The sequence below is a fragment of the Acipenser ruthenus genome, chromosome 7 (assembly GCF_902713425.1).
Source record: "Acipenser ruthenus chromosome 7, fAciRut3.2 maternal haplotype, whole genome shotgun sequence".
NCBI classification, from domain to species: domain Eukaryota; kingdom Metazoa; phylum Chordata; class Actinopteri; order Acipenseriformes; family Acipenseridae; genus Acipenser; species Acipenser ruthenus.
In genome coordinates, this window is record NC_081195.1 from 36,357,114 (window position 1) to 36,383,153 (window position 26,040).

A 26,040-nucleotide genomic window follows, 5' to 3' on the forward strand; every position below is an offset into this window, starting at 1 on the left:
TGTTTACTGTCAGACTCTGGATAACAGCACAATGCTGGCTTTAGTGTGTGTGGTTCTGAACCAGACATTGTACGATAAAGTACCAACCGTGTCTCCCACTCTGAACATCTATTGTGCAGCATCTACCATAAATGCATGTCTCCTGCGTGTTCAGTTGCTCTTTCAAAATCCAAGTTACAAGAGGTTGTACCCGTGTTTATGCTGGTAGAATTCGGCTGGATTTTACAGTAGTTACTACAGAATTATACTACAGTAATACAGACAGGTCTATTGAGAGTGCAGTCTATGAAATTGAAAATAATGAACTGGTTCATAATCTGTAATTTATTTCCTTCTTAGGATTACTTTTAAAATGTATTTATAGTAATCAAGTATTTTTTTAAATAGGTTTTAAGTCCTTAGGATCTGACTGATATTGTGCTGATGCACTTTGGAGGTCTTGGGATCAATCATTGCAGCCAGTGCAATTTCCACTGTGTTGTAGTGTTTGTAATGGGGCCAATAAATAACCAATAGTGTGTTGTTTTTAATTTTTTTTGGATAATTCATAATCTTTTTTTATTTTAATTAATGGATATAAATATGATGCACTGACTGGACAAAAATATATAGCTTATATGACCTTACTAGTACCTCCCAGCTCATTGCTGGAGTGGAACAGATGAGCCCAGTCCAGTGTTGAAGGTCTCTGTGATTAGGGTCACTCTAGCACATGTCTGTGTCTTGTCTTTGGGCTCGATCCGCATTGACCCATCCATGATGGAAAGATTGGTCAATTGAGGGTCGGTCTGGGTTCACTGGCACTTTCCTTCCCCTGTCTGAAGTCATGGAGAGCCTTCTGTTTTTGATTGTTGCTGAATAGTTGCTCAGGTAATATAGGTCTAGTTGATCACATGGAATGTCACGTTTCCAAATACATTGCAGTCTATGGGATCTGACCAGTGCTTCACTGCATCAGCAGCACAATAAACCATGTTCTCCACTAAAACGCACAGCACGGGGTTTATTTATTTCAGTTCTCAGTTAATGCATCACAGATAGCTGAATGATTTTTAGGCGATCCTTTCAGTGCACTTATATGTATACTTTTGGAGAACACAAAGTGTTTTTTTTTGTTACTTTTCAAAGTGTTACTTTGAAAACTAGAATACAATATCCCAGGGAATAACTTCTTGTAACAAATGTACATGCAAAGGTTATATATTCGGGTGAACAGTTCCCAAGAGTTTTCCTTAATTGGCTAAACCAATCACAAGCCAGTGTAAGTAAGTTAACCCTTATAAAAGCCTCCAGTTGTAAAAGCATAGCAAAGTGTGATAAAGCACAGTGAAAGCATAGTAAAGCATAGGTAAGCATTGTTAAGCCAAAAGAAGTATGGCCAAGCATATTATAAATCATTGTAAATTGTGGCAATTCATCATATAACCATGGGAAACCTGCAAAATGGCCGTGCAGATTCAGGGATTGAAATAAGGCTCCCATTGCATAGCACTTTGATCCATTCCTGGTTTCACTATGAGTTTAATATGACACACTTGTGCTTGTTACCTATACACTGTGGCTGATCAAGCTCTTAGTCAAACCTGGAATGGTTGAACTGCTATACAATAGGAGTCTTATTTCAGTCCCTGAGATTTACTGTCATAAGCGACCACACCCTAGATTCACATACTCAAGAACTTGTGCTAAGGAAGGTCCCTACCAAGGTCCATCACTATTGGATGACTGGTTTGCTGGATGTGACATCCACCCATACAAATACCGCCACTATTTCACGTAGACAAGGTCAAAGTTAACGTGACTGTGTGAAGTACTGCTCCATCAATATGGATTTTATTTTGGAATGGACAAGCAACACAAGCCCTTTTCAAATGCCATGTGTCTGAAGTGCAGCCGAGGAAGAAGCTGATGAGCCGTGGCCTTTTGCGAAAAGGGTTTAGGCAAGAAGGAGATCTTTTACAGAATCTGTTATCCATGAGCTGCCTGATGAGTTTAAAGCAGAGACTTATTGATTCCTACTTTTGGGGAAAAAACAGGTTTGAAACATCAGCTGCACATCAAAATAGAGGAACGAAAGCAGAATCATCACGGGTTGAACCATACGCATACCTACACTTTACTATGTCTAAACGATTAATACTGACCCTTACATGACTTCTACTCAGACCTGGTTTACAAAACCGAAAGGATGGGCGCTATTGCTTTGCTTCCGATAATCCGAACAATTCTTAGGACATGGATATTAAAGCATGGAAAAACCTGCTCGCCCCGGATGTGGATTCAATGCTTACATGTTTATGCCACTCGTCACTTGATTGGTAACAGTGTTGTGAATTTCTACCTATTCCACTTTGAGCAAGAAGAAGAATACTATTTATTTATTTATTTATTTATTTATTTATTTATTAGCATTTATTTGTTAACATTTACGTGTTTAGCTAAATCTGGGTTTTTTTTTTTTTGGTTAAATCTATGAAAAATTACCTGATTTTTACATTAAATCTGGGAAAAAAACACCTGTTAAAATAGCAGGTTTTCAACCTGGATTGAGTGGTGCTTGGAAACAAGGTACAACATTTGTATTGGGCATTATAAATTGGGTAGAAAAGTGGGGTTAAGACAATGAAAAGGGAAACCCTGAAAATAATAATAACACTGTGTAACAATTATTTTTTTTTGGTTCCTGGGTAGTGTTATTTCCTAATTGCTTATGCCTCAAAAGTATAGAAAATGGCTATTATTCCCCACAAACTTTGCTTTTGTGACCAGGACAGTGATATTTTGAAATTTACCTATTTTCCAGAACATTCCAGATAGATTCAGTGCTGAGTAAACTTGGAGTAACTTCTAGAACTTTCTAGAACTTTCCAGTAATATAAATAGTAGTATAAATACAGGGGCCTTAAGCCCACCAGTTCAGTTTAGTTCCAGCTGCCTAAGTGGATACATATCTGCATTTTTCTGAGATGGCATCAAGGTCATAGGAGACTTCAAAATGGTGGCATTACTGATGGGTCTCCAAGGCGGTTTTACCAAGTTTCCCTGCTATCTTTGGCTTTGGGACAGCAGGGACACCAAGGCGCACTACCACAGGCGGGACTGGCCACAGCGGACCGAGTTCTCTGTGGGGAGCCACTGGTGGACCCCCGGAAGGTGCTGATGCCACCACTGCACATCAAATTGGGCCTTATGAAACAATTTGTCAGAGCTCTAGATAAGGAGTCGGCAGCCTTCAAGTACCTTCAAGACTTCTTCCCTAAGCTGCCTGAGGCAAAGGTCAAAGCCGGTGTCTTCGTCAGACCACAGATAAAGAAGATCCTGGAGTGCAATGAATTCCCCAAGAAGCTCACTAGTAAGGAGAAAGCGGCTTGGAACAGCTTTGTCGCAGTGGTTAGGGGCTTCCCGGGCAATCACAAGGCCGAAAACTATGTAGAGCTGGTTGAGACTCTGGTGAAGAACTACGGCACAGTGGGCTGTAGGATGTCCCTCAAAGTCCGTATCCTTGATGCTCATCTTGATAAATTCAAGGAGAACATGGGAGCGTACTCGGAGGAGCAAGGCGAGCGCTTCCACCAGGATATACTGGACTTTGAACGCCGCTACCAAGGACAGTATAACGAGAACATGATGGGAGACTACATTTGGGGGCTGATTCGTGAAAGTGATTTACAGTATAATCGTAAATCTCGAAAAACTACTCACTTCTAAATCTTTTGTAGTCATTTTTGTATTACTTTAGTATAAATACATGTTAATTTGGATTCATATGTTGTTTTTTTCTGACTTTATGTGAACGAAAAGACACAAATTCGCCCGTTTTCTCATTGGAAATAGGTAAATTTCAAAATATCACTGTCCTGGTCACAAAAGCAAAGTTTGTGGGGAATAATAGCCATTTTCTATACTTTTGAGGCATAAGCAATTAGGAAATAACACTTACTACCCAGGAACAAAAATTGTGTTACATAGTGTAATCCAAGCATTTGTTAGTGGCATAGCGAGTATTCCAAGTTGCAGTGCGTTCTGTCTTGTCTGTTGGGATGTAGTGGAACCCGATTCTGTTGAATATATTCCTGCGCCTCTTCACACAGAACAGATTAGCGTGTGTCTGCTCTCCGATGCTGAGTGAGCAGGCAGGGTGGAACTGCAGATGCAGCGTGTTGTCCCGGCTCAACCACACTTTATTGGATTTATCAGATTTTGTGGATCGACAGCCAGGCACAAGGGACTGGAAGAACACCAGGACCTCATTTCACTTCTTGCACATCCATCCCACAAAGTGTGCATCGCATGTGCGTTGTACTGTGACCTGCAGGCAGTGTCTTGAGTTACACCCATAATGGACAGTTTTGATTTATGTCAATGATTCAGATTGCTCTTTGGTATTTATTTGTTTGTTTATTATTTTATTTACTTTTTGAAATACATTTAAAAAAGGGTGGTCTAATTTTTATTGCAGCGTAGCTTAGTTATAGCTATGGACTGGGAGGGAGTATAGCACAGTTGTTAGAGCTGAGGGACTGGGAGGGAGGCAGTGTGGTCTAGTGGTTAGAGCTGAGGGACTGGAAGGGAGGGAGAGAGGCAGTGTGACCTAGTGGTTCCAGAGAAGGGACTGGAAGGGAGGAAGGTGTGTCCTAATTGTTAGAGCTGAGGGACTGGGAGTGAAGGAGGTAGTGTGACCTAGTTGTTACAGCTAAGGGACTGGGAGCAGTGTTTTTTAGTTATAGTTATACATTTTTTATTTTAGTTATAGTTAGTTATAGTTATTAGTTAGTTATAGTTATTATTCCAGTTAACTAAATATGTTTTTAGTTATTATTTAGTTATTATTACAGTTAACAGAGTGGTGATGACCTTGAAATCTGTCAAGGTAAAAATAACTTGGGTAATGCCAGGCTCTACACCTCTTCAAAGTACACTCCTTTGGCTAGCCAACCACAGAAATGTATTGATCAGAGATTACCATTCACTAGCCAAGTCTTGCTCTACAGCCCTCCACACACTTCAGAACGAGTCAGATAGATTCTGTATGCTAGCTTGATTTTTACTTAATTTACAAAAGCTATATTTAGTTTCTTTTACATTAAACTAACTTGAGGAAAAATAATTAAACCATTTACAGTTGTAAATGTTTCAGTAGAACCTCAATGCCTGACTGTGACAGGGTGGACAAGTTGTGACATCAGGCCAGAAGCAGGAACCAAAAAAATTGACACCAAGCAATAATGCAATTCAAAACAAAGAGACGCTGCGCACGCCATTTATTCAAATACAAAAATAAATACAAAGTTTTAACAAAAAGATTTGCTCACAGAGCGAAAATAAAAGTTTAAACAAAAATAATCACAAACACAAAGGCTGGGCAAATCGTCCTCGCTGTTCCTAGATTATTATTTTTTTTTTTAAGTTTCGTTTCTCTCTCGCTCCTCTCGCTCTCTCCGCTCTCGCTCCTAACACCCACCCAGAACCGAGAGCGCTGCAGGTTTATATGCAGGTGACTTTTAAAAAAAATAATTACAAACACTTAAACACTAATTCAATAAACGGCACCAGCCACATTCTCACGAGATGTCTGGCAGATACCAGCTGCTACCATCGCATCTGCCAGGCCACATCCAAACAATAACAAAGAAAACATCGTATTTTTAAATAACACAACAAGCGTTCAAACCCACAACACACTTGGCAATTCGAGGTCCTTTATAAATAAATCATAACAATAATAATACAAACAGTAGAAATACAAAATAAACTGCACAGGGGCGGTGGGGGAGACCCCGTTCTAAAAATAAATAAACAAATACGTACAGGGCTCCTCGCCCTGTTACACTGACGAATAAGACATTAGAAGGTAAAATATATAAGCAACTTGCCTGAATCAATGGTACCCACGAAAAAAAAATAAACTGTGAATAGAAAATAAAAATAAAACATTTACCTTTTCTGTAATACAATACAAAATGTCCCTGACTCACAGGCTTTCAAAGAGAGAAAACATACTGTTGGGCCATATTTATAAAGCATTTACCTTTTTTTCCTTATTGGAAAACAACACAAAGAAGTTGTAGTGTCAAATAAATATTTCATGTGCTAATTTAACAGTCCCTATAGGCAGGTCAAATGCTTATTTTTGATTTTAGTTGAAAATGCTTATGAATATGGACCATAGTGAAACAAAAACGCATACTGTATTAAAATGTACATTTTCTATAGGCTTACATTACCATTCCTATTCAGATGACAGCTGTGTTGCACGATACATTTTCATTCTATACATGTAATATAGCACTCGTTTTGTTTGATTAACTTTGATTAAAGAATTTACTGGGGTTTTTTTTTTCAATCTTTATTTTTCCATTCAAGCAGAGAATGGGTGAAATCGACCTTTATTCTTCAAAAGAAAATTACTTTATGCTATTGAGAAACGTCTAATTTATCGAAACCCCTTTATCATTATTTGTTTATTTAGCAGATGCCTTTATCCAAGGCAACTTACAGAGACTAGGGTGTGTGAACTATGCATCAGCTGCAGAGTCACTTACAATTACGTCTCACCCGAAAGACGGAGCACAAGGAGGTAAGTGGCTTGCTCAGGGTCACACAATGAGTCAGTAGCTGAGGTGGGATTTGAACCGAGGACCTTCTGGTTACAAGCCCTTTTCTTTAACCACTGGACCACACAGCCTCCTCTATATTCGACATGCAACAAAACCATGGTTACCAACATTCTAATTGAAATAATGTTTGGTCACACGGAGCTGTACGTATAGATAAAGATCCCACACACATTTAAAAATGGTCTCAAATAAACTGCAAAAATCACAGCATATAAAAGTGTATTACACAGACTTTTATAGCACAAATGTACAGGTAAAAATAATATGCACAGAACAAAACTAGAGATAGCTGAACAGAACTAACTAGCAGTTATTATTCGGAGGTCTGCCCCTCTCCTGCTTCAGCCCAGCCGGACTTAGAGTCACTGGAAGACAAGGCAGATGGGCCCGCTTCGTCCTACCGCGGAGACTTCAGCCGTCGGTCAGGGTATTGTCCACAATACTCATTAAGTGTTTTCCTCTTGTGCCCTTTTCAAATCAAATAACTGCCACCGTATACCTATAGTAAAAGCTTACCCACACCTTAACCCGCTAATTTCAAAGTAGGTGCTTTGAATGACAGGCGCTGTAGCTGGCAAATGAAAGTGCACAGGTGCAGGTCTTGATGATTCTAGCATTCTAGCGCTGCTTCAGTCAACGAGATCTGTCAAAACATACTGTAGGGCCATATTTATAAAGCATTTACCTTTTTTTCCTTATTGGAGAACAACACAAAGAAGTGTCAAAAATCTTTCATGTGCTAATTTAACAGTCCCTATAGGTAGGTCAAATGCTTATTTTTTATTTTGGTTGAAAATGCTTTATGAATATGGACCATAGTGAAACAAAAATGTATTTATTTCAGTCAAACACATATTTTTGGGGAATTCGACGTTTCACGAGCTTTACCGATTACAATCGAAAAGTAGCAAGCCTAACTATAACAACATTTTTTTTTTTTTTAGTTACTATTTTGTTATCGTTTTACATTGTTTTTTAGTTATAGTTACTATTAACGGATATGATTTCTGTTCGTTAATAGACATTTTCGTTATCGTTACAGTGGGAGGGAAGGAGTGTGTCCTAGTTGTTTGAGCTGAGGGACTGGGAGGGAAGGCAGTGTGGTCTTGTTGTCAGAGCTGAAGTTTCTTTCACTGTCAGGTTGTGCTTGCCAGGGAGGTCTGATTGATAATTGCAAACCATGTAGAAAAACTCATTATCAAGGCAGTCTGTAAGCTGATTAGACTGGATTAATTAGGTCACCTTCACAGGAAAGACTGAATATGTTAATGTAATGTAGCTCTGTAATGTGTCATCGATGGCACTGTTAGAGGGGGGGCGTGACGTTAGACTTTGCTGTAACTGGGTAATACAGCAGTTTAACAGGATCTCAATGGGATTTTAATTCTGTATAGAAGGTCTGTAACAGGGTGATGTGTTACATGTGTAGGTAGTCACTGGAAAATGCTGACAGACACAGAGCATTGGTGTTGATACGCTGCTCAGGCGCGCAAATTTAATTAACACCAAGCTGACACTAGGGTACCAGCGATGGTAGACCTAGCGTCACATTTAATAAAGAAATAAAAACAAAACAAAAACTAAAAATAAAAGTTTGCCAGACAAAATGACGAGCGTTAGTCCCACTAAAAGGAACATCCCGCTCCAGGAACCGTACTACTCTACGGTAACCCGCTCTATACTGGTTTGGGATCCACATCCCCTAAGCTGACCTACTTCTGTTGTGTTGCTTCTGAAGTCCTGACCTCCCAGCGACTCCAGGCCTTGTTGAGTGGAAAGTGTTCAAAGACATGGTTTAGACATATGTTTTATATGAAGGTTTGGCACGAGAATATACATGTACTGATCTGTAGTTAACCTGTGGTGTCCATCATAAGGTGATATCTGGGTGATAAGCATAATGACCTGTGTATAGTAAAAGGGCCCCATCTTATTTTAAACATTATTTTTTCAGTGTAAATAGAAGGCTAGTTATAGACAACCCCACCTCCTGAAGGAGTGATATACCGACGCCTCCCAGTAGAAACAGGTAACTTAGCCATTATCTTAAGTCTACTGTTTTGATGCTGGTGACCGCCTCACATAACTCAATGTAACGGAAGTTTAATACATGTAAGCTTGTGCTGTGGTGTCTGTGACAGGGTAGCCAATGTGGTGACATCAGGCCAGATGTAGGAAGAAAACAAACAAGTAAGTACTGCAGGGCAAAAGACGCTGCGGCGCGGTTTATTTAAAAAAATAACAAAATTATAAGGTTTAACAAAAAACACAATGCTCACAGAGCAAAATACAAGTTTTAAATAAAAAACCACAAACACAAAACAAATAGGTCAGGCTGGGCAATCGTCTTCACTGTTGCTATATTTAGTTATATTTTTAAACTCCTCTCGCTCTCGCTTTGTTCTCTCCTCTGAACAACCCACCACGACTGCAGAGCTGCTGGCTTATATGCAGGTGACCATCTCCCGATTAGAAACAATTAAACAATTAATTAACTCGGGAGATGGTCACCTTCTGCACAAGGTTTTTAATGTGGATGGGGCTTCCCATCTACTCTGCAAATCAATACAAAACATATGGCTCTTCACCGTCACATTTAATAAAACAATAACAAAACAACACGGCTACGCCGTCATATGTAAAATTATTATTATTAATAATAATAATAATAATAATAATAATAATAATAATAATAATAATAATAATAATACAACAAAACAAATACAAAATAATAAATTGCACAGGGGCGGAGAGGTACCCGTTCTAAGAATAAACAAATAATCATGTACAGGGCTCCTCGTCCTGTTACAGGGTCTGTGGAAGGGTGGTGGGTAATTCACTGACACACAGGAGACAAGTTTTATTTGAAAACACTCCACTGGTACCCAGTTTCAGAATTTCAGGTGTTTTTTTTTTCTTATTGCCCGCAGAGGGCGCTGTTGTCCGTGGCCTGAGTACCAACAACGGTACACAGGACCACAGGAATACCAATACTGGTAAATAGTGAAATGCTGGCGCACTCGCAGGTGCTCAAAATAATAATGAAAACAAAAGGCGAAATGAAAAGGGAAAATAAAACACAGTAATAAAACTACAAAATAAAGGTGCTGCTTACGCAGTGCCCCCACTGCTGCTAAGCCAATCAGCTCAGGATCTCCGTCCTACGCTGTTATGCACTATACACTGTGGTGGCCAAGGTTCCCCTATCACTACACACGTCCCCTTGGGTACGTAACAGTATGTTTTAATAATTTGTTTTATTTATTGCTGGCTGTCTTCCTCAGCCGTGCTTGCCTGTTTTGGTCGCTAGCTCCAACCACTGGCCTTCTCAGCCAGTGTCTCTGTGTGTTTCCAATCACGGCCACCCGAATGCATAACCAAGCGCAGTACTTATGGGCCGAGCAATCCCCCAAGGCCCTCAGCCACTCAGAGAGAGGGAAAGCCAACACACCCTCTTCCTCAACTCTCCGTGTCACTGCCATGACTGACAGGCGGATCTACGAGGCTGCTGCCCCCTTACTGCAGTACCACGCATGCACCAGATAGTCAGCATAGATCTCCCACTGTTACAGGGTCAAATAAATGTAATGTGGTTAAGTTGCAATCATGAGTCATTGGATACTGTATTGATAACCACTGATAATGACAATAACAGAATGAAAGTTGTAATTATAAAAGACTGAACCACAACCTTACAAGCATTTAATGCATCTGCTAGAAAACAAACAGGATGTTATGCCACTTGGTACCATATCCACAGCAGCCTGTTTCATGATGTTTCAATGAAGCATTTGAGTCCGATCAAGACCAAGCTGAGTGAGTTTATAAGGGCTATGCTATGAGTATACTTTTAATTAGGTTCGTTCACCCACTATCATTCAGCAGCTGCACTTCAGTTCTAGTGCCATAGATCTATGCAACACACGCTAGGTCATCCAGTTCCATTTTGTTTTGCAGTGCTCTATGATGTGGCTGGGACTTACTAATATACAGGAAAGACACGCCAGCTGATCTAGCGGACAAAACACATGTCTACGGCAGGCAACTGAACTGAAGAGCAGCTCCGGAATTCATATTTAAAGTCATGAAAAGAAATTGCAAAAAGAGCCACTCAGAATGATTGCAAACGTCATAGAAACTTCAAACAAGATGTTTTCTGTTAATATTGCAGTATATTTCACTGGAAGATTAGGTCCAGTTTGGCTCATAGAATACAGAGTATCAGCCTCTGGGGATAGACAGTAAGGAGTCCCCTGTCCTTACTGATGGGTCTAATTTTGTATTGACAGCTGCTGCTGGGGTTATAAGTCACTGGCATACTTGTCTTGGATCTACTGCAGGGATGGAAATACAACTCCTATTGCATAGCAGTTTCGCCATTTCCAGATTTTACTAGGAACTTGATTCGTGTATAGGTAACAACGTGAGGTGTGTATTATTAAACTCATAGCAAAACCAGGATTGGGTCAAACCACTGTGCAATGGGAGCTTTATTTCCATCGCTGTATTGAATTGAATTTGCAGTAAAAATGCTGCTTTCTGTACAGTTACCTTGGCCTGTCCTTGACCATGCTTCCTTGTGTCTGTGTCCAATCACCGGAGCAGCCTGTCTTCTCTGTAGGGGGTTTGTAGTGCTGCCTGATACATTATGATGACTGTGCATCTCAGTCAATGACAGCCACAGCTCCTGGCTGTCTACTGCGGATAGTTTGACACAAAGTGACGGGCCTGCCTGTGGAATAATGCTGTCCGGTTAGGGTGCAGGAAGAAATAAGCGTTGTTACAAAAAAAATACTGTAAGTCGGTGACGTACACCCCCCTTCCGTGACAATACAATAAGAGCTAACGGTATCATGTAACAGTAAATCACCATGACCGATAGCTACAGTATGTAAATAATAGAAGTGTGATATACAGACAAATGTACTGTAGTTTCTCCATTTGTTACTAGATTGTGAGGCTCCCCCCCCCCCCCCCCCCAAACACACAAGATTATGATGTGCACAATCTCTTACGCTGAAGTGTGTCCTCCAGAGCAGTGTTTACCCAACCTGGGGTCCACCTGGCATTAAAGGGGGCCCAGATGCCTCTCTTAAATCAAGGTCATTTTTGACTTGTTTTAATAAAATCCTTTCGTATAGATATATTGTGGAGGATGGTTAATACTTGTTAGAAGTATAAATTGGTTTTCCTTTTGTATTTCAAAATCCATATTTTCTTTGTCCTGTTATTTTTGGTTGTTTATTTTTAAGTAGCCTTATTACATTTTTTTTCATAAGGTTTACTGAATACATTAAGCTTATCCTTGGACACATATTTCTGGATTGTAAAGGTCTCTATATTGGGTACCAGTGAAGCACTGTATTGATTTTAAAACGTTCCTCCTCAGTTATAAAACTATCTGGTTCTGGCCCTGTCTATTTGAGTTATGTATCCCTTACAAAGCAGCCCGACCTCCGAGATCCACTACTAACTGCCTCTTGGTAATGGAGTCAATCAATATTTTTTAATCAAATCTTAAAACCATTTTTTGGAATTTGTCCTTTTAATAGCCAGCAGTTAAAAGCTCTTTTAGTTTAATTCCTGTATATGTCTGTAAAGTGCCCTGGGCTGCTTGTACATGAAGGAGGCTATGTAAATTGATATATTATGGTATTACTGTAGAAATGGGATTCAGGGGTAGGTTTACTCGGCTGCCGCAATAGTCGCAAACCAGTTGCAAACGAGTTGCAAACGAGTTGGAAGTCTTGGGTGAAATGTACTGAAGAGGCACAATGGCGACTTTTTAGTGAATGCTTTGCGGCAGCACATTCCCAGTCCACCTTTTCTCATGCATTGCCAGTTATGCTCAATGCATTTTTGAGACAAACACCGAAATACCTATTTTTCCGAAAAACCAGAGAGCAATAGACTGCACACATGTGCCGCTAACCCCTCCAGCTCATTCTGAGCATCTGTATAGGAATAAGAAACACACCTATTCTATTAATGTGCAGGTGGTTTGTAATTGTGCACAATTTAGCACTGCACCCCAGACTAACTTAAATAAAAACGGACAGTATATATTTGACTTATAGGCTACTAATGATAATACAAATTAGTGGTATAATGCAAATGTTGTTGCTAGTTCCTTGAAATTTTTAACGAGAATTGACTGTCCTCCTGTAAGTATCATAACTTGTCAACGCGGTGCCATGATCTGTTTTGTGTTAATTGTCTAGGCTGTCAAGTTATTATTATTATTAATAATAATAATAATAATAATAATAATAATAATAATAATTAGTTTCAATTTAAAATAATATTTTATTTGCATTGTACACCAATGTGTTGTGAGGAAGTAGGTGGAGTGAGACAGCAGGGAGGGGGTTAATCCTCCCTGCATAAAAGAAACATGTGAGAATGCACATTTGTTTGATTGTTTAATTGTTTTATTAGTAATGATTATCCGCACCTGAGCGTTATTGGGCAGTATAAAAGTAAAGCAGTTAGTCTGCTCGGGGCTGCTGAGGAGAGGGAGGCAGAGAAGGTGCTCTGCTTCCAAGCAGTCGGATGAGAAGGTACGGTGCAAACCTGCGTGGTTTAATTAAGTTTGGGGCAGGGAAACGGCTTAGCCGTCCTGCGTTAGTTAGGTTCCTGTGTGTGTAGTTAGTGCTCGATAAGAGCTAGGTGTTTATTTGGTTTTGTGTGTTTTGATTTTGTGTTTATTAAAATTAGCGCAACCGCGCTGTGAAAATCCATTTCTGTGTGCTGGGTCGATTTTTAAAGGGGCAACGAACCCGAGTGGGTGCAAGTCTTTTACATATGGTACCAGAAGTGTGGGTGCCCCTACGACCCAGTAAAAGGAAAAATGGATTTTAAGGAACTGATCGAGGAAATTAAGAGAAACACCGCTGCTCAAGTGGAGCAGACCAAGAAGTGGAGAGTGGAGCTAGGGCTGCCGGAGCCGGAGCCTACAGAGCTGGACCTGCTGCTCCAGAAATGGGAGGTAGAGCAGCTGTTCCGAGAGCCCAGAGGGGAGGAGCCGCCGCTTCCGGAGCCCAGAGGGGAGGAGCCGGAGCCCGCGGAGGAGGTGGAAAGCATACCTCCACCACAGCCCCGACCACCACCCCGACAGTCCAGTTCGGCGCCGCTGCGTCCAGTCCCTCACCCCTTGCTCCGGGACACCCTGCCGGTCTTCCTGGACCTCCCTGTGCTGGACCTGGAGCCCAGGGGTCTGCAGCACTGGCCACAGCTCTGCCCCTGGTTACCTGCTCCGCTCTTCCCGAGCACCCAGACGTCGCTGGGCTGCTGCCAGACGTCGCTGTCGCTCCCCCTGTTCGCTGCTTCGCTCCCCCTGGGTGGTCGGGCATCACTGCGCCAGTCCCCAGGGGAAGACCTGTGTCCACTGCGGCATCCTCCAGTGCCCCGGCCTACGCTTCGGTCGGCCCTGTTAGCCCGGTGGGGTCCCGTGTCGCCGGTTTGCGGTCCCTTCCTGGCAGCGCCGAAAGAACCGACCCATCCTCAAGCCCGCCCGTGGAAGAGGGTGGCAATGGACATTGCTGGACTTGAGGCTGGGTGGTTGTGTTTTAGGGGAGGAGGTGGCCGTCTCGTGGCCTGTGTCTTGAAAAGACAAGGGGGGGGATGTGTGAGGAAGTAGGTGGAGTGAGACAGCAGGGAGGGGGTTAATCCTCCCTGCATAAAAGAAACATGTGAGAATGCACATTTGTTTGATTGTTTAATTGTTTTATTAGTAATGATTATCCGCACCTGAGCGTTATTGGGCAGTATAAAAGTAAAGCAGTTAGTCTGCTCGGGGCTGCTGAGGAGAGGGAGGCAGAGAAGGTGCTCTGCTTCCAAGCAGTCGGATGAGAAGGTACGGTGCAAACCTGCGTGGTTTAATTAGGTTTGGGGCAGGGAAATGGCTTAGCCGTCCTGCGTTAGTTAGGTTCCTGCGTGTGTAGTTAGTGCTCGATAAGAGCTAGGTGTTTATTTGGTTTTGTGTGTTTTGATTTTGTGTTTATTAAAATTAGCGCAACCGCGCTGTGAAAATCCATTTCTGCGTGCTGGGTCAATTTTTAAAGGGGCAACGAACCTGAGTGAGTCAAGTCTTTTACAGTGTGCAATGCAACAGCATGATTTATTTTGTGGTAGCCTACAGGCTAAAGTAAAATTTAAAGTGCTCTAGGTGTTCATTTGATTTTACTACTGTACTGTATACTGTATAGGCGTACTGTACAGATTTTTTAAATACATTGAGCACTATGAATGTATGTGCGTGCGATTTTATTTATTTATTTAAAACCGCCTCCTAATGTAAGACAAAAATATTCTTTAGCGAGGGGCTACTCCTGTATGATTATGAAAAGCTTTTTGATAGAAATACATTTTTTATTTGGGATTAAACGGTCTTTCAATATATACATATACATAGTGACAGACTAGGGGGAAGAAGAAAGAAAAATGTAGTCCAGGAGGGGCTGAAGGACTACATCCCCCAGAATGCCATGGGAGGGAGCCAGGATGAGGTTCACCTGGCTCTAATTATGAATGAATGCCACCTGCCTGCGAATAACAGGCAGGTATTTAAACAGGACAAAAAGTTTGTTCTTGGCAGTCTCCAGTCTGTGAAGAGACCGGCTGTCACTGTAATTAATAAAGTCGCACGAAAGCGCTTGCACACTTCTGTGTAGGAATAAGAAACACACCTATTCTATCAATGTGCAGGTGGTTTGTAATTGTGCACAATTTAGCACTGCACCCCAGACTAACTTAAATAAAAACGGACAGTATATATTTGACTTATAGGCTACTAATGATAAGACACTTCAAACCTTGTGTCTGGGTCTGTTTTTAAGGGGCCACAAACCTTAAATTAAGTGAAATCTTTCACAAATATATATATATATATATATATATATATATATATATATATATATATATATATATATATATGTAGTGCCAATAGTAAGTAATCTGATAAACTCTCGACCTTGTTTTATTTGTAACCTTTCGCTCACACTTATTACACAATCATGAAGACCCTCTGTATGTGCATACACTGGTTTATTCATGTACTGCCAAGCAAGTTATTAGCAGTAATAGTATACCTTCCTACATAATACTTTAGTGGGGGATACTGTATGTATGTACAGGGTGAACAGTTCTCTTTTCAGTTGCCCTTTTTTGACAGCGTAGGCAGCAACAGTATTTCAAACAAGACAAGCCGTCAAGCTGCCGTCCAACATTTTGGCAAAGCAACTGGAACCGTTCCCAATTTCCTCAGTTTAATTTATGCTTCCAGTTAAATTGCTTCTTGTTAAGCAAGTGTGACCTATCATGCATAAAGACTATCCATTACTCTAAAAATTAACAAGAGATGTCAGGACTGCCCAGTTCCTGACCACATTCCGGCACCTCCTTAAGACTCGCCTCTTCAAAGAGCACCTGTAGAACTCCTCTGTTTGTATCCTGGGACACTATCACCCTTCATGTAAATGTGCTTTATTTTGCTCTTATCTGCCCCCTATTTTACTGCATTTAATCCTGTACTTCAGAATACTGTAATCTGCCAAGTGTTTAACTTGTAGTACTTTGTATTTAATCATATCCTGATGTAACTATCACTATTTAATCATATCCTGATGTAACTATCACTATTATCTGCTGTATTATTGAATTGTGGTTTGTCACACTTGAACAAAAGTTATTGTATTTCTTGCTCTTATTGTATTACTTGTATTGTAACACTTGAAATGTATTTGCTTACGATTGTAAGTCGCCCTGGATAAGGGCGTCTGCTAAGAAATAATAATAATAATAATAAGAGCCATGCATGTGTTTCCAAGGGACTGTGATCAACTGGGCTTTTTAGTAGAGCCAATATGTCCTAAAATTGTGCACAGTATTTATTTTCATTTACGCACTGTTCTTGTATAGAAGATTCATGTGAAACTTGGGTGCTTTTGTGTTTTTACATAAGTAACTGTGTAATGCAATTTCATACTTGCTATAAAACATTGAATACATGTGGTCTAGTAAAAATTTATGTTGTGGTAACTCATGTTTTATTTATTAATATGTACACCTGACCCTGTCTCTTCTGATATGAATGAGCCCAAACTGTAATACGGGTCAACTGTGCATATTAACATATTATAAATCCTGTTTTAATTAACCCTTTAAGGTACAGGGGACATATGTGTCCCACAAATAACATTAACATTATGCTAACATTCTTATTTTTGCAATGAGGTGTACGAATATTGAACCATCTTTATACACCTTGTCATGGGTTATTGCTTTCGCCTGATATACTGGAACATTATGAAACCGTTTTCATAAACCGTGAGTGGCTTTGTGATTTATAAGATCAAATATAAAGAAACTGCACTCTAATTGAGGGCTTCTTGTGGTGATTTACTCGAGACCAGTTATCAAGCTTATCCTGCCCACACAGTGTCGTCATACTTCCCCAGATTTAAGGTCAGTGCATTGGCTTCCAGTGAAGCATTGGTTTGATTTTAAAATCACTGCTCCTCATTTCTGTCCATAACTTTGGTCCTGCTTATTGGTGTGAGGTCCCTAATCCTTATAAACCAGCCCGCCCTCGTGAGGTCTGTGTGTCACAATGCCTATCCTTTTTCCATATCTGGAGAATGGCCTGTGCAGTTGTGCTGAAACATTCCCATGTTCTTGAGAGCCTCGCAGCTTGTTGATGACGGTCACGGTGACTCCTCTGCTGACAGGGAATGTGTGAGCAGCTGGCATGCTCATCCTGCATTAGAGCACCCAGGACAAGCACACGTATTAGACAGAGGTGCTTGTGATTGTTCTGGGGTAATCAGTTCATTACAAATGGAGGTCATTCCAAGAACAAAAGAGCTATTGCCATGAAACTGGAATAGAAAACAGACACGCAGGCCCAGCCTCTGTGTGTGTTAATGTACACTTTGAAAGGATTGCATTAGGGTCGGAGGTTATTTTTTGCCGGGATTATTCTAAATACATAACATGTAAACAAACAATAAAACGCTTTCCTGTTCTATGAATTGAATGGAAAGTGTACTGTAATTAAATATTTTAGAATACGACAGGTAAGAAAATGACTAGTTTTTTACACTCAAAATTGCAAAACATCAAAACACTAGCGCTCGAAACAACAACAGCTTCGTCTCTCCTATTCCTCAGATTAGTCGGCCCGCTGATGGCATTGTGCAAACAATCAGACACGAAACCCAGATCCACAAGCAGAGGAGAACTTAAAGTATATATGGGAACTACTGGAAATCAAGAGCCCCTTTCACACTGGCACTCCTACCCTGGTCCTGGCTACCTGGGTCGCAATCCCACGTAGTGTGAAACCACGTACCTGGGTCGTACCTGGGTCGACACACTTTGACCCGGGTTGAGCGAGACAAAATGCATGACGGCCGACGAAATAACAAATAGCCACGCCTGTGTGAAAGTTTCACTTCCGCAAGGAATGTTTTTGTTTATTCTGTTTAGCCATATTTTTGTTGCTTGAGACGCACCATGAGCCAGATTGCAGCAGGGATGAAGAAACATTTGCTCTAATCAACATTTGATTGTTCACCTGTTCAAACCGCTAGTAAGCGAGCGAGTCTAGTAAGTGTTGCTCCTGTTGTTTTCTAGGGAGTTTTGAGGACGACCGGATAGTGTTCTGGACCTGGATGTTCTCCACCTATTTCATGGAGAGATGGGCCCCCCGACAGGACGACATGCTCTTCTACGTGCGGAGAAAGCTCTCCTACGTCAGTGAGGACGACGTGGAGGACAAAAAGGTAAGCTTTTCGTAGGAGCACTACTTCAGGGTTAGAAACTCGCACTAGCCCTGCACCCAGTCCTGGGTTTCAGAACCCTCCCCCCCACCCCACCCCACCCCCCTTGTTTATTGAAATGACCAGGTTGCCAGGAGTTTGAACAATCCACCAATCACAGCATGGATAAGTCGCCCCTGAGTGTGCTGGTTTACTGTTATGAGCAGGAGGCTAAATACACACACTCCTGGTTCTGGATCATATACCTGAAAGGCCATACATTGTGTGTAGAGTCATTGTATAACAGATGTCATCTCATGCAGTTTGAGTGAGAGGAACGCAATGCGAAGCAGTGATGAAAAGACCTCGCTTAGAATAAAACACAAAGTAAAACCTTATTATAAATCACAAAGACAAAGATTGTATTAAGGAAGTACAATTAAACAGAAGTGTCGTGTTTTAGAAATGTGTTGCATTTTCTATGGTGCCAGTACACGCAGGATAAGATGTACAGTTCAGTGGTGATTAGTTGATTATTAGGACTGTATCTTTTTCACAATAGACAGTGGCTTATTTCACGGCATTTCACAGTCTAAAAATAGGTATTTCAAGATATTTCACGAATAAACATAATATTTATCTAAGCATTGTCACATTCAATATTGATCATTTTCTCTAGTTATTATACAACAAATGTTCCTAAATATTTTAAAAGCTTACCTGTATGTTTTTATGTTCACCTTTTTAAATACATTCTATTTTCACCATCAGAGAATTATTATCAAACTAAATAAAAACATAAATAAAAGTAAAAACAATAACAGACACGTGACATGTCCCCCTCTTGTACTGGACAGAGCGATCTTTAGCAGAAATATTTCCCATCTTTGATGCAGCTGGTGTGTTTTTGGTTGAAGACATTTTAAAGTGTGTGTTCAAACATTTACCAGAAGCAAACTAAACCGGCTGCCAGTTTCCAAAATGCAGTGTAACAGGGAGTGCGTCAATAAGGCAAACATGTGCTGTATTTATTTTTAAGTGATAAAAATCTGGATATTTATACTATTCTTTTAGAAATGCACATTTTCACAGGGAAATACATATTACATGGCAATATATGTGCCACAATTTTAAATATACCTAATTGAGGTTAGCTCTAAAACCCAGGACTGAAGGACATTCTAAATAGGAAAGTCTGAAGGTGTGTGATGTTGGAGCTGGATCTTTTTTTAGCTGGAATTGTAGGACAGCAGCCGATCCCAGCTGGATTTGTCTGGACGCACGCACCTCACACCAGAGCAATGACACCAAATCCAATTGGGGCCTAATAAAGTGGCCAGGCAAGGCTTTTTCAGCAAACCCTTCCTCTTATTTCACAGCCTGCACTGTACAGTTTTACAAACAAATGGCAAATAAATGGTTGTTGGGGTCTTTGTAATGATCTAAACCAGTACCATTCCATTACAGGTTTAGCAGATTTACTGTACATAATGACTGGAGCAAAAACCTGGTCCGGAACGTGCCTACTTCTAAACAGGAATTTCCTACGTGAAAATAACGTTCAGGAAAGGGGGGAGTGTGTGGCTTTCTGAATAAACTTGAACAGAAAAAGACAGCTATGGGGTAGATGTACTAAAGTGTTGCATCTGTCGCCATTGTTGCAAACCACATGCAAATCAGAAAGAAGTGTAGCATGCAATGTACTAAACCAACGCAACGCTGTTAGCATCATTTTAACGAATGCTTTGCAGCCGCAGTTCTTATTTGCGCTTTAGCCTTAAATGAATATGTAATTCTGTGTGTTCCTGCAGAAATTCACAAAAACAGGGTGGAGATAGTAAGGGATCAAAAATATTGTAATGAGATTTACTAAAGCTGCAGACAATTGCGACACTTACAGTTACATCAGTTTGTTAAGAACTTTTGAAAACATGTTTTAAACAGTCGCAATTGTTGCTGGCATTTCCCGTCCGCTTTGTCTTGTGTGTTATCAGTTGTGCTCAATGTATTTGAGACGAACACCCAAGTATCTAATTTTCACTAAAGTCAGGGTGTACTTACAAGCCTTGAAAACAAATTTCTATGACATTTCTGGTTTTCCGAGCGTGCAGACGATAGACTGCACACATGTTCCATCTGTATAGGACCATTATCTATTGTGTGTTAATTGTCTAGGCCAGTGGTGCGCAAACTTGGGGGCACGCCCCCCGGGGGGGTGTGGAATGTCACTAAGGGGGGCGCTACTGACTAAAGAGGCGTTGACGATTACTCTAGGACTTGTAGAACCAGAGAAATTGTGTTTGAAGTGGCGAGTGTGTCAGTGAAACTGCAGTGAACAGTGCCGATAAGTGTAAAAAAAAATGTTCCTGGATTAATGTAAATCGCGTATTTTTTCCGAGATTTAACAAAAAAAAGTCCAGATTTAGCTAAATACATAAATGTTAACAAACACAGTCTTAAAAGTCAGAGTGTAAGCGCAGCTCTGCAACATACAATGCCAAATCAAACACGTCAATGGGCATGGGCTTGCATGTTAAGAGCTATGCACACCAGACGTGAGCTTGCGAATCAAAATTAATTAAAATTATTGATTTAAAAGGAGGAATGCACAACACAAGCAAAGCGAGTGGCGTGAATGAAGCGAGCAAATATAGGAATACATTTGTTTTTTTTGTATTTTGCTACACGCTGTTCATGTCGCAATGGACCAATCAGAAATAAGGTCAAAGGTAGCGACTTTCAGTGTCTCGCTCACGCAGAGATTACCACATAAATAAAAAAAAATCTACATCAATGAGAATTGAATTATTAAAGTCGAAAAGTATAATGTTCTTTGTGATGCCAGTGTCTGTGGTTATAAAGACAATAAAAAAGACGCACATGTCAAGAAATAGCAGAACAACTGGAAATTGATGATATGTCTATCTCTCTTTATTTCACCTTAATTTTAGTGACGGGGAGCGCCACACACTGGTTTCATATTTCTGTAAAATGATGCTTTTTTGTTTTAATAATGTTGACCAATAATAGTAATCACATTAGCTCTTTCACAAGCCGGTGGTATTCCCTAAACTGTTTCCTTTTTTTAGTGTGTGGTGTTCTCATGCTCTTCTGTGTTTAACTGATTTTATTTCGTCTTCACAAAAGGAGACAGTCTTTTCTTTTCATGACTAGCTACATTTTTTTGTACTCGTGCTGTATTCGTGTCGTTCGCTTCGCTCCCGATGTGCATACTGTATTTTGTGAAGATTTAATTGCTGAACGATAATGTTTTTCAGATGTATCTGTCAGGTAACTGTTGAATCGCCAAGTTTAAACAAAACAAATAAAAATGAGTTACATGTATTTTTTCACTGATTTATTTGTTAGAAATGTTAGCTAAATGTTGACTTGCCAAGTGTAAACAAAATATTTAAATTCACTGATTTATTTGTTAGAAATCCAGGTTTAAGGTAGAAATAGGCCTAAATCATTTTGTGTTCAAATTTATTAAAACCTCCGGACATATCTGGACAACCATTTGAGATACAGGCTCAATATTTGTATAAAATCTAATTTGACCTTTTATACTGCTTTTTCATTTGATGATAAAGACCACACACTTTAGTTTTCAAATTGAGTACATTTGATAATTCTCTCTGTCAAGTTCCATCATGTGCATATCAAAATAAAAATGTTGATCTGTTGAACTTCTAGTTGGGCAGCAGTGTGGAGTAGTGGTTAGGGCTCTGGACTCTTGACCGGAGGGTCGTGGGTTCAATCCCAAGTGGGGGACACTGCTGCTGTACCCTTGAGCAAGGTACTTTACCTAGATTTCTCCAGTAAAAACCCAACTGTATAAATGGGTAATTGTATGTAAAAATAATGTGTAAAAAAATAATGTAATTGTATGTAAAAATAATGTGATATCTTGTAACAATTGTTAGTCGCCCTGGATAAGGGCGTCTCCTAAGAAATAAATAATAATAAAAATAGTGATGCACCTTTCTCAGACACCACTTGAAATACAGACTTCATATTTGCACTACCTTGGTCACTTACTTCAATATAAGACCACATGAATTTTAAAATGAAATTTGCATTACAAAGTGATTTGTTTGTTTTCGCACAAATCTCTAGGTAGATCAAATACACTGTAGCTACCAAACCCTACTTACTAAGTCATTTCAAGTTTAGCAGGGAATTGTGGTGAGGAATTCAATTTGACTGTATTGAGGATCGAGAGAAAAATATAAATCTGCAAATGTAATATCCTCAAATGATACCCCCATCAATAAAGTAATAATGGAGATTGACAGATGGGCTAACCCAGTGAGTTGTGGTTTCTCTCTTCCAGTGGCGCCTGCTGCTCTGCGCTGTTCAATGAAACTTCCTCAGATGCATTACTGAAACGATGCCAGCTGCACTTCCAGAACATGCACAAGGACAATCAGTAGCCAGTCAAACAGGCATTAAAACCCAGTAGGTGACACTGTAAGGAAACTCAATTATTTATGTATTTCTCTGCGAAAGAGCGCACACAGCAAGGATTTAAGCAGAATTTAACAAGTTTCCTTTTATTGATTCCAGTAATCAAAAAGGCACACTTTTACACTTAATCATTATCATTAGACACAATAACGAGGCCACTAGTTATTAACAGAAACAAAGCAATTAATTAACAATTTCTGGGAGGCATCCGGACACAGTGTTGCTGGTGTGTGTTCTGGAGGATCTTGGTGCTTCTCCAGTGTACTTCCAAGTGCTGCTGTTTTATACAGTCTCCACACCTCTTTGTGTGAAAAGCTTAGTTGCTGGCTTACCTCTGTGTCAACAACATTCTGACGAGACGACTGTTACTTGCACTGGGTCAGGTAAGGTCAGTTCTGCTAATTGTATTGCCCCTTTCTCAGGCAATTAAACATGCTAGCAGCATACACTGTCCATATACAGCTATGGTCAAAGTTTCACATTTTAGGATTGAGACATAATTAAAAATATATATATATATATATATATATATATATATATATATATATATATATATATATATATATATATTGTAGATCTTTTATTTAACATCATGTAATCAAAGAAACCGCAAAATGATATCACAAAAGTACCAGAATGCATAAAAGTAGTACAGTATTTCATGTTAGATTTCATTAATTATATGGAAAACTGCAAAGCGGCATGTAATTCAATATGCTAATGTAACATTATTCAGCAGGCATCATTTGACTTTATGAAGCAGAATTAGTTAATCCTACAGGGTGATGAAAAACGTTTGTCCAGAGCTGGTGATTTTGTTAGGGACAGTTAAATGAGGCCTGTTACGCCTCGTTTGGAAGGAGGAGAGCTGTATGTCACTTTCTCGGTGCTACCCCACTTCCCACAGGGAATACATTCATAGTATTGCAGTTCACATCACCATCCCTCCACCTCCCCCTTCCCCGCCTCTACAACAGCCCCTAGGCTGATGCAGGGGTCTCCGATCGGCACGCTAAGCCCAGTGGGCAAAAGGCCATATTCTGTATCAATACACTTGTTGTTTATGTGTATCCTATTGTATTTATAAATCTGTTAATTTCAATCAGTCCTACTAAATATTTAGGCAGTTTTTCTTTATCCTTCTGTGAACTAATCATTTTAGCATGATGTTTAAAAACATAAATTGAATAAATTACAGTGACTTATCTCTCAGAAACTAGTGGCTTACCGCCACTTACAGAGAAGCAGCATTACTCGCTTATCTGGTGCCATGCAATGTAACTGGAATCAGAGCCGAATATGGATTTTTATTTTGTAATAGTTCTGTAGGCCTCTATGGGCAGCAGTGTGGAGTAGTGGTTAGGGCTCTGGACTCTTGACCGAAGGGTCGTGGGTTCAATCCCATGTGAGGGACACTACTGCTGTACCCTTGAGCAAGGTACTTTACCTAGATTGCTCCAGTAAAAAAAACAACTGTATAAATGGGTAATTGTATGTAAAAATAATGTGATATCTTGTAACAATTGTAAGTCGCCCTGGATAAGGGCGTCTGCTAAGAAATTAATAATAATAATAATAATAATAATAATAATAATAATGGCCTGAGTAGTAACAGAAAGCCTTTCTTGTTTAGCATTTAAAAAGTCTATGGAGATATGAATATATATTCCACAGATTATAAAAAATGTTCTGTTAATATTTACTCAAAATGAATCCAGTACGTGTCAAAACGGATGAGAGAAAGGGGCTCTATACCCTGGCTGGTCTTCCCTAGGGATTAATCAAAGGTTAAATGTGTTCTTCACAAAGTGCCATTTATTCATGGAAAATGTGTTTGCTTACAAAGGCCACTATGCGTTGGAGCTGAAAGCTAATTCACAAGCCTTTCACCTCCGGGAGCCTGGGTTCGAGTGTGACTCCTAGCATATGAGTTAGGGAGTCTTGTTATCCATGTCCAGACATCTTACTTTTTTACATATGTCTAGAGAAACGCTAATTCAACCAATTGTTTGAATTTGAGCTCCGTCTTTAAACAAAGTCATATTTTAATATTGATCACATCTCGTTCTGCTAAACAACATAACAAAGACTGACATTATTTAAAGATGGTGTCTGCAAAGGATTGGACATACATGGGAACAAATAAGAATGTGTCAATTTCAGAGAATGTGAGCAGAGTGGTGACAGAATTCTGCTCACCGCTCATAATATCCTCTGCTCCGCTCCACTGCTTGCGATTAGCGCTCCGCTCCTCCGCTCCAGACAAAACAGGCACGCTCTGCTCTGCTCACATTGTATACATATATAAAAAAATTATATATATAATAATAAATAAATAAACTAGCCATTTTTCCCCCACTGTGTTGGTGATTGCAGATGAAAAGATGTACATTCAGTAAGGAATACTATTTAATCATCCTTATTAAAGTCACATACCTTGACCCAAGTAAAATAATAACAAATAATAATTCCCAGCTATAATCAGCAAAGAAGAAAGTCAACATGAAGTGCTCAGAGAAGTTATCTAATTCAATTTGAAGACGCTTTCTCATTATTATTGATTGGTACTGAAAAAAATGCATACATTGAAAATAAAGTTAAAGTTAGGAAATATCTTGCAATTAACAGGTTGCTACGATGTCGTGTACATGATACGCACCTTTTTCCAACTTTGCATGTGATTTGTATCAAATTAGCTTTATACTGGGCTTGTTTGTATCCGAATATCTCATAGGGAGCTCAAAGCAACCCATGAACACATATGAATGAGCCTCAACGAGGCTGATTGACCACCCGGTAGTGTAGGAACTATCCTTTTTCCCTCCATAATGAACTATAAAGTGCCACGCCAATCACATTGAATAATTTTTTTTTTAATGCAATTCTCAAGTTTGCAAACATAAAAGTGCTAATTGTGGTTTGAAACTGGAAAATGAATGGTTACCATGCACAGGCATGATGGAAAATACTGTACAGTGACTGCATCTGTATTTGTCACCTTCTTTTTTTATAACTCTTTTGTGCAAACTCCATGGCCGAACATGTATTTAAGAAAAATCAAACCGTGCTCTGTTCTTCTCAGTGCTGTAAAGGAGCGGGTTGCGCTCCGTTTCCCCCGCTCCATATAGAATTGGCACGCTGCGCTCCCCGCTCACACTCTCACGTTCATTTATGACACGTTCATTTATGTTAAT

General features: G+C 39.9%; 1 protein-coding gene across 2 annotated transcripts in view; it reads left to right on the forward strand.

Moving 5' to 3' along the window:
- LOC117414991 (uncharacterized protein KIAA0930 homolog) overlaps nucleotides 1–26,040 on the forward strand; it is an 86,973-nt gene that overhangs the window by 20,818 nt on the left and 40,115 nt on the right. For both annotated transcript variants that reach the window (XM_034024890.3, XM_034024889.3), the window contains exon 2: nucleotides 18,252–18,400. In XM_034024890.3, coding sequence (XP_033880781.1) covers nucleotides 18,252–18,400 — 149 coding nt within the window. The remainder of the gene's footprint in view (nucleotides 1–18,251; nucleotides 18,401–26,040) is intronic.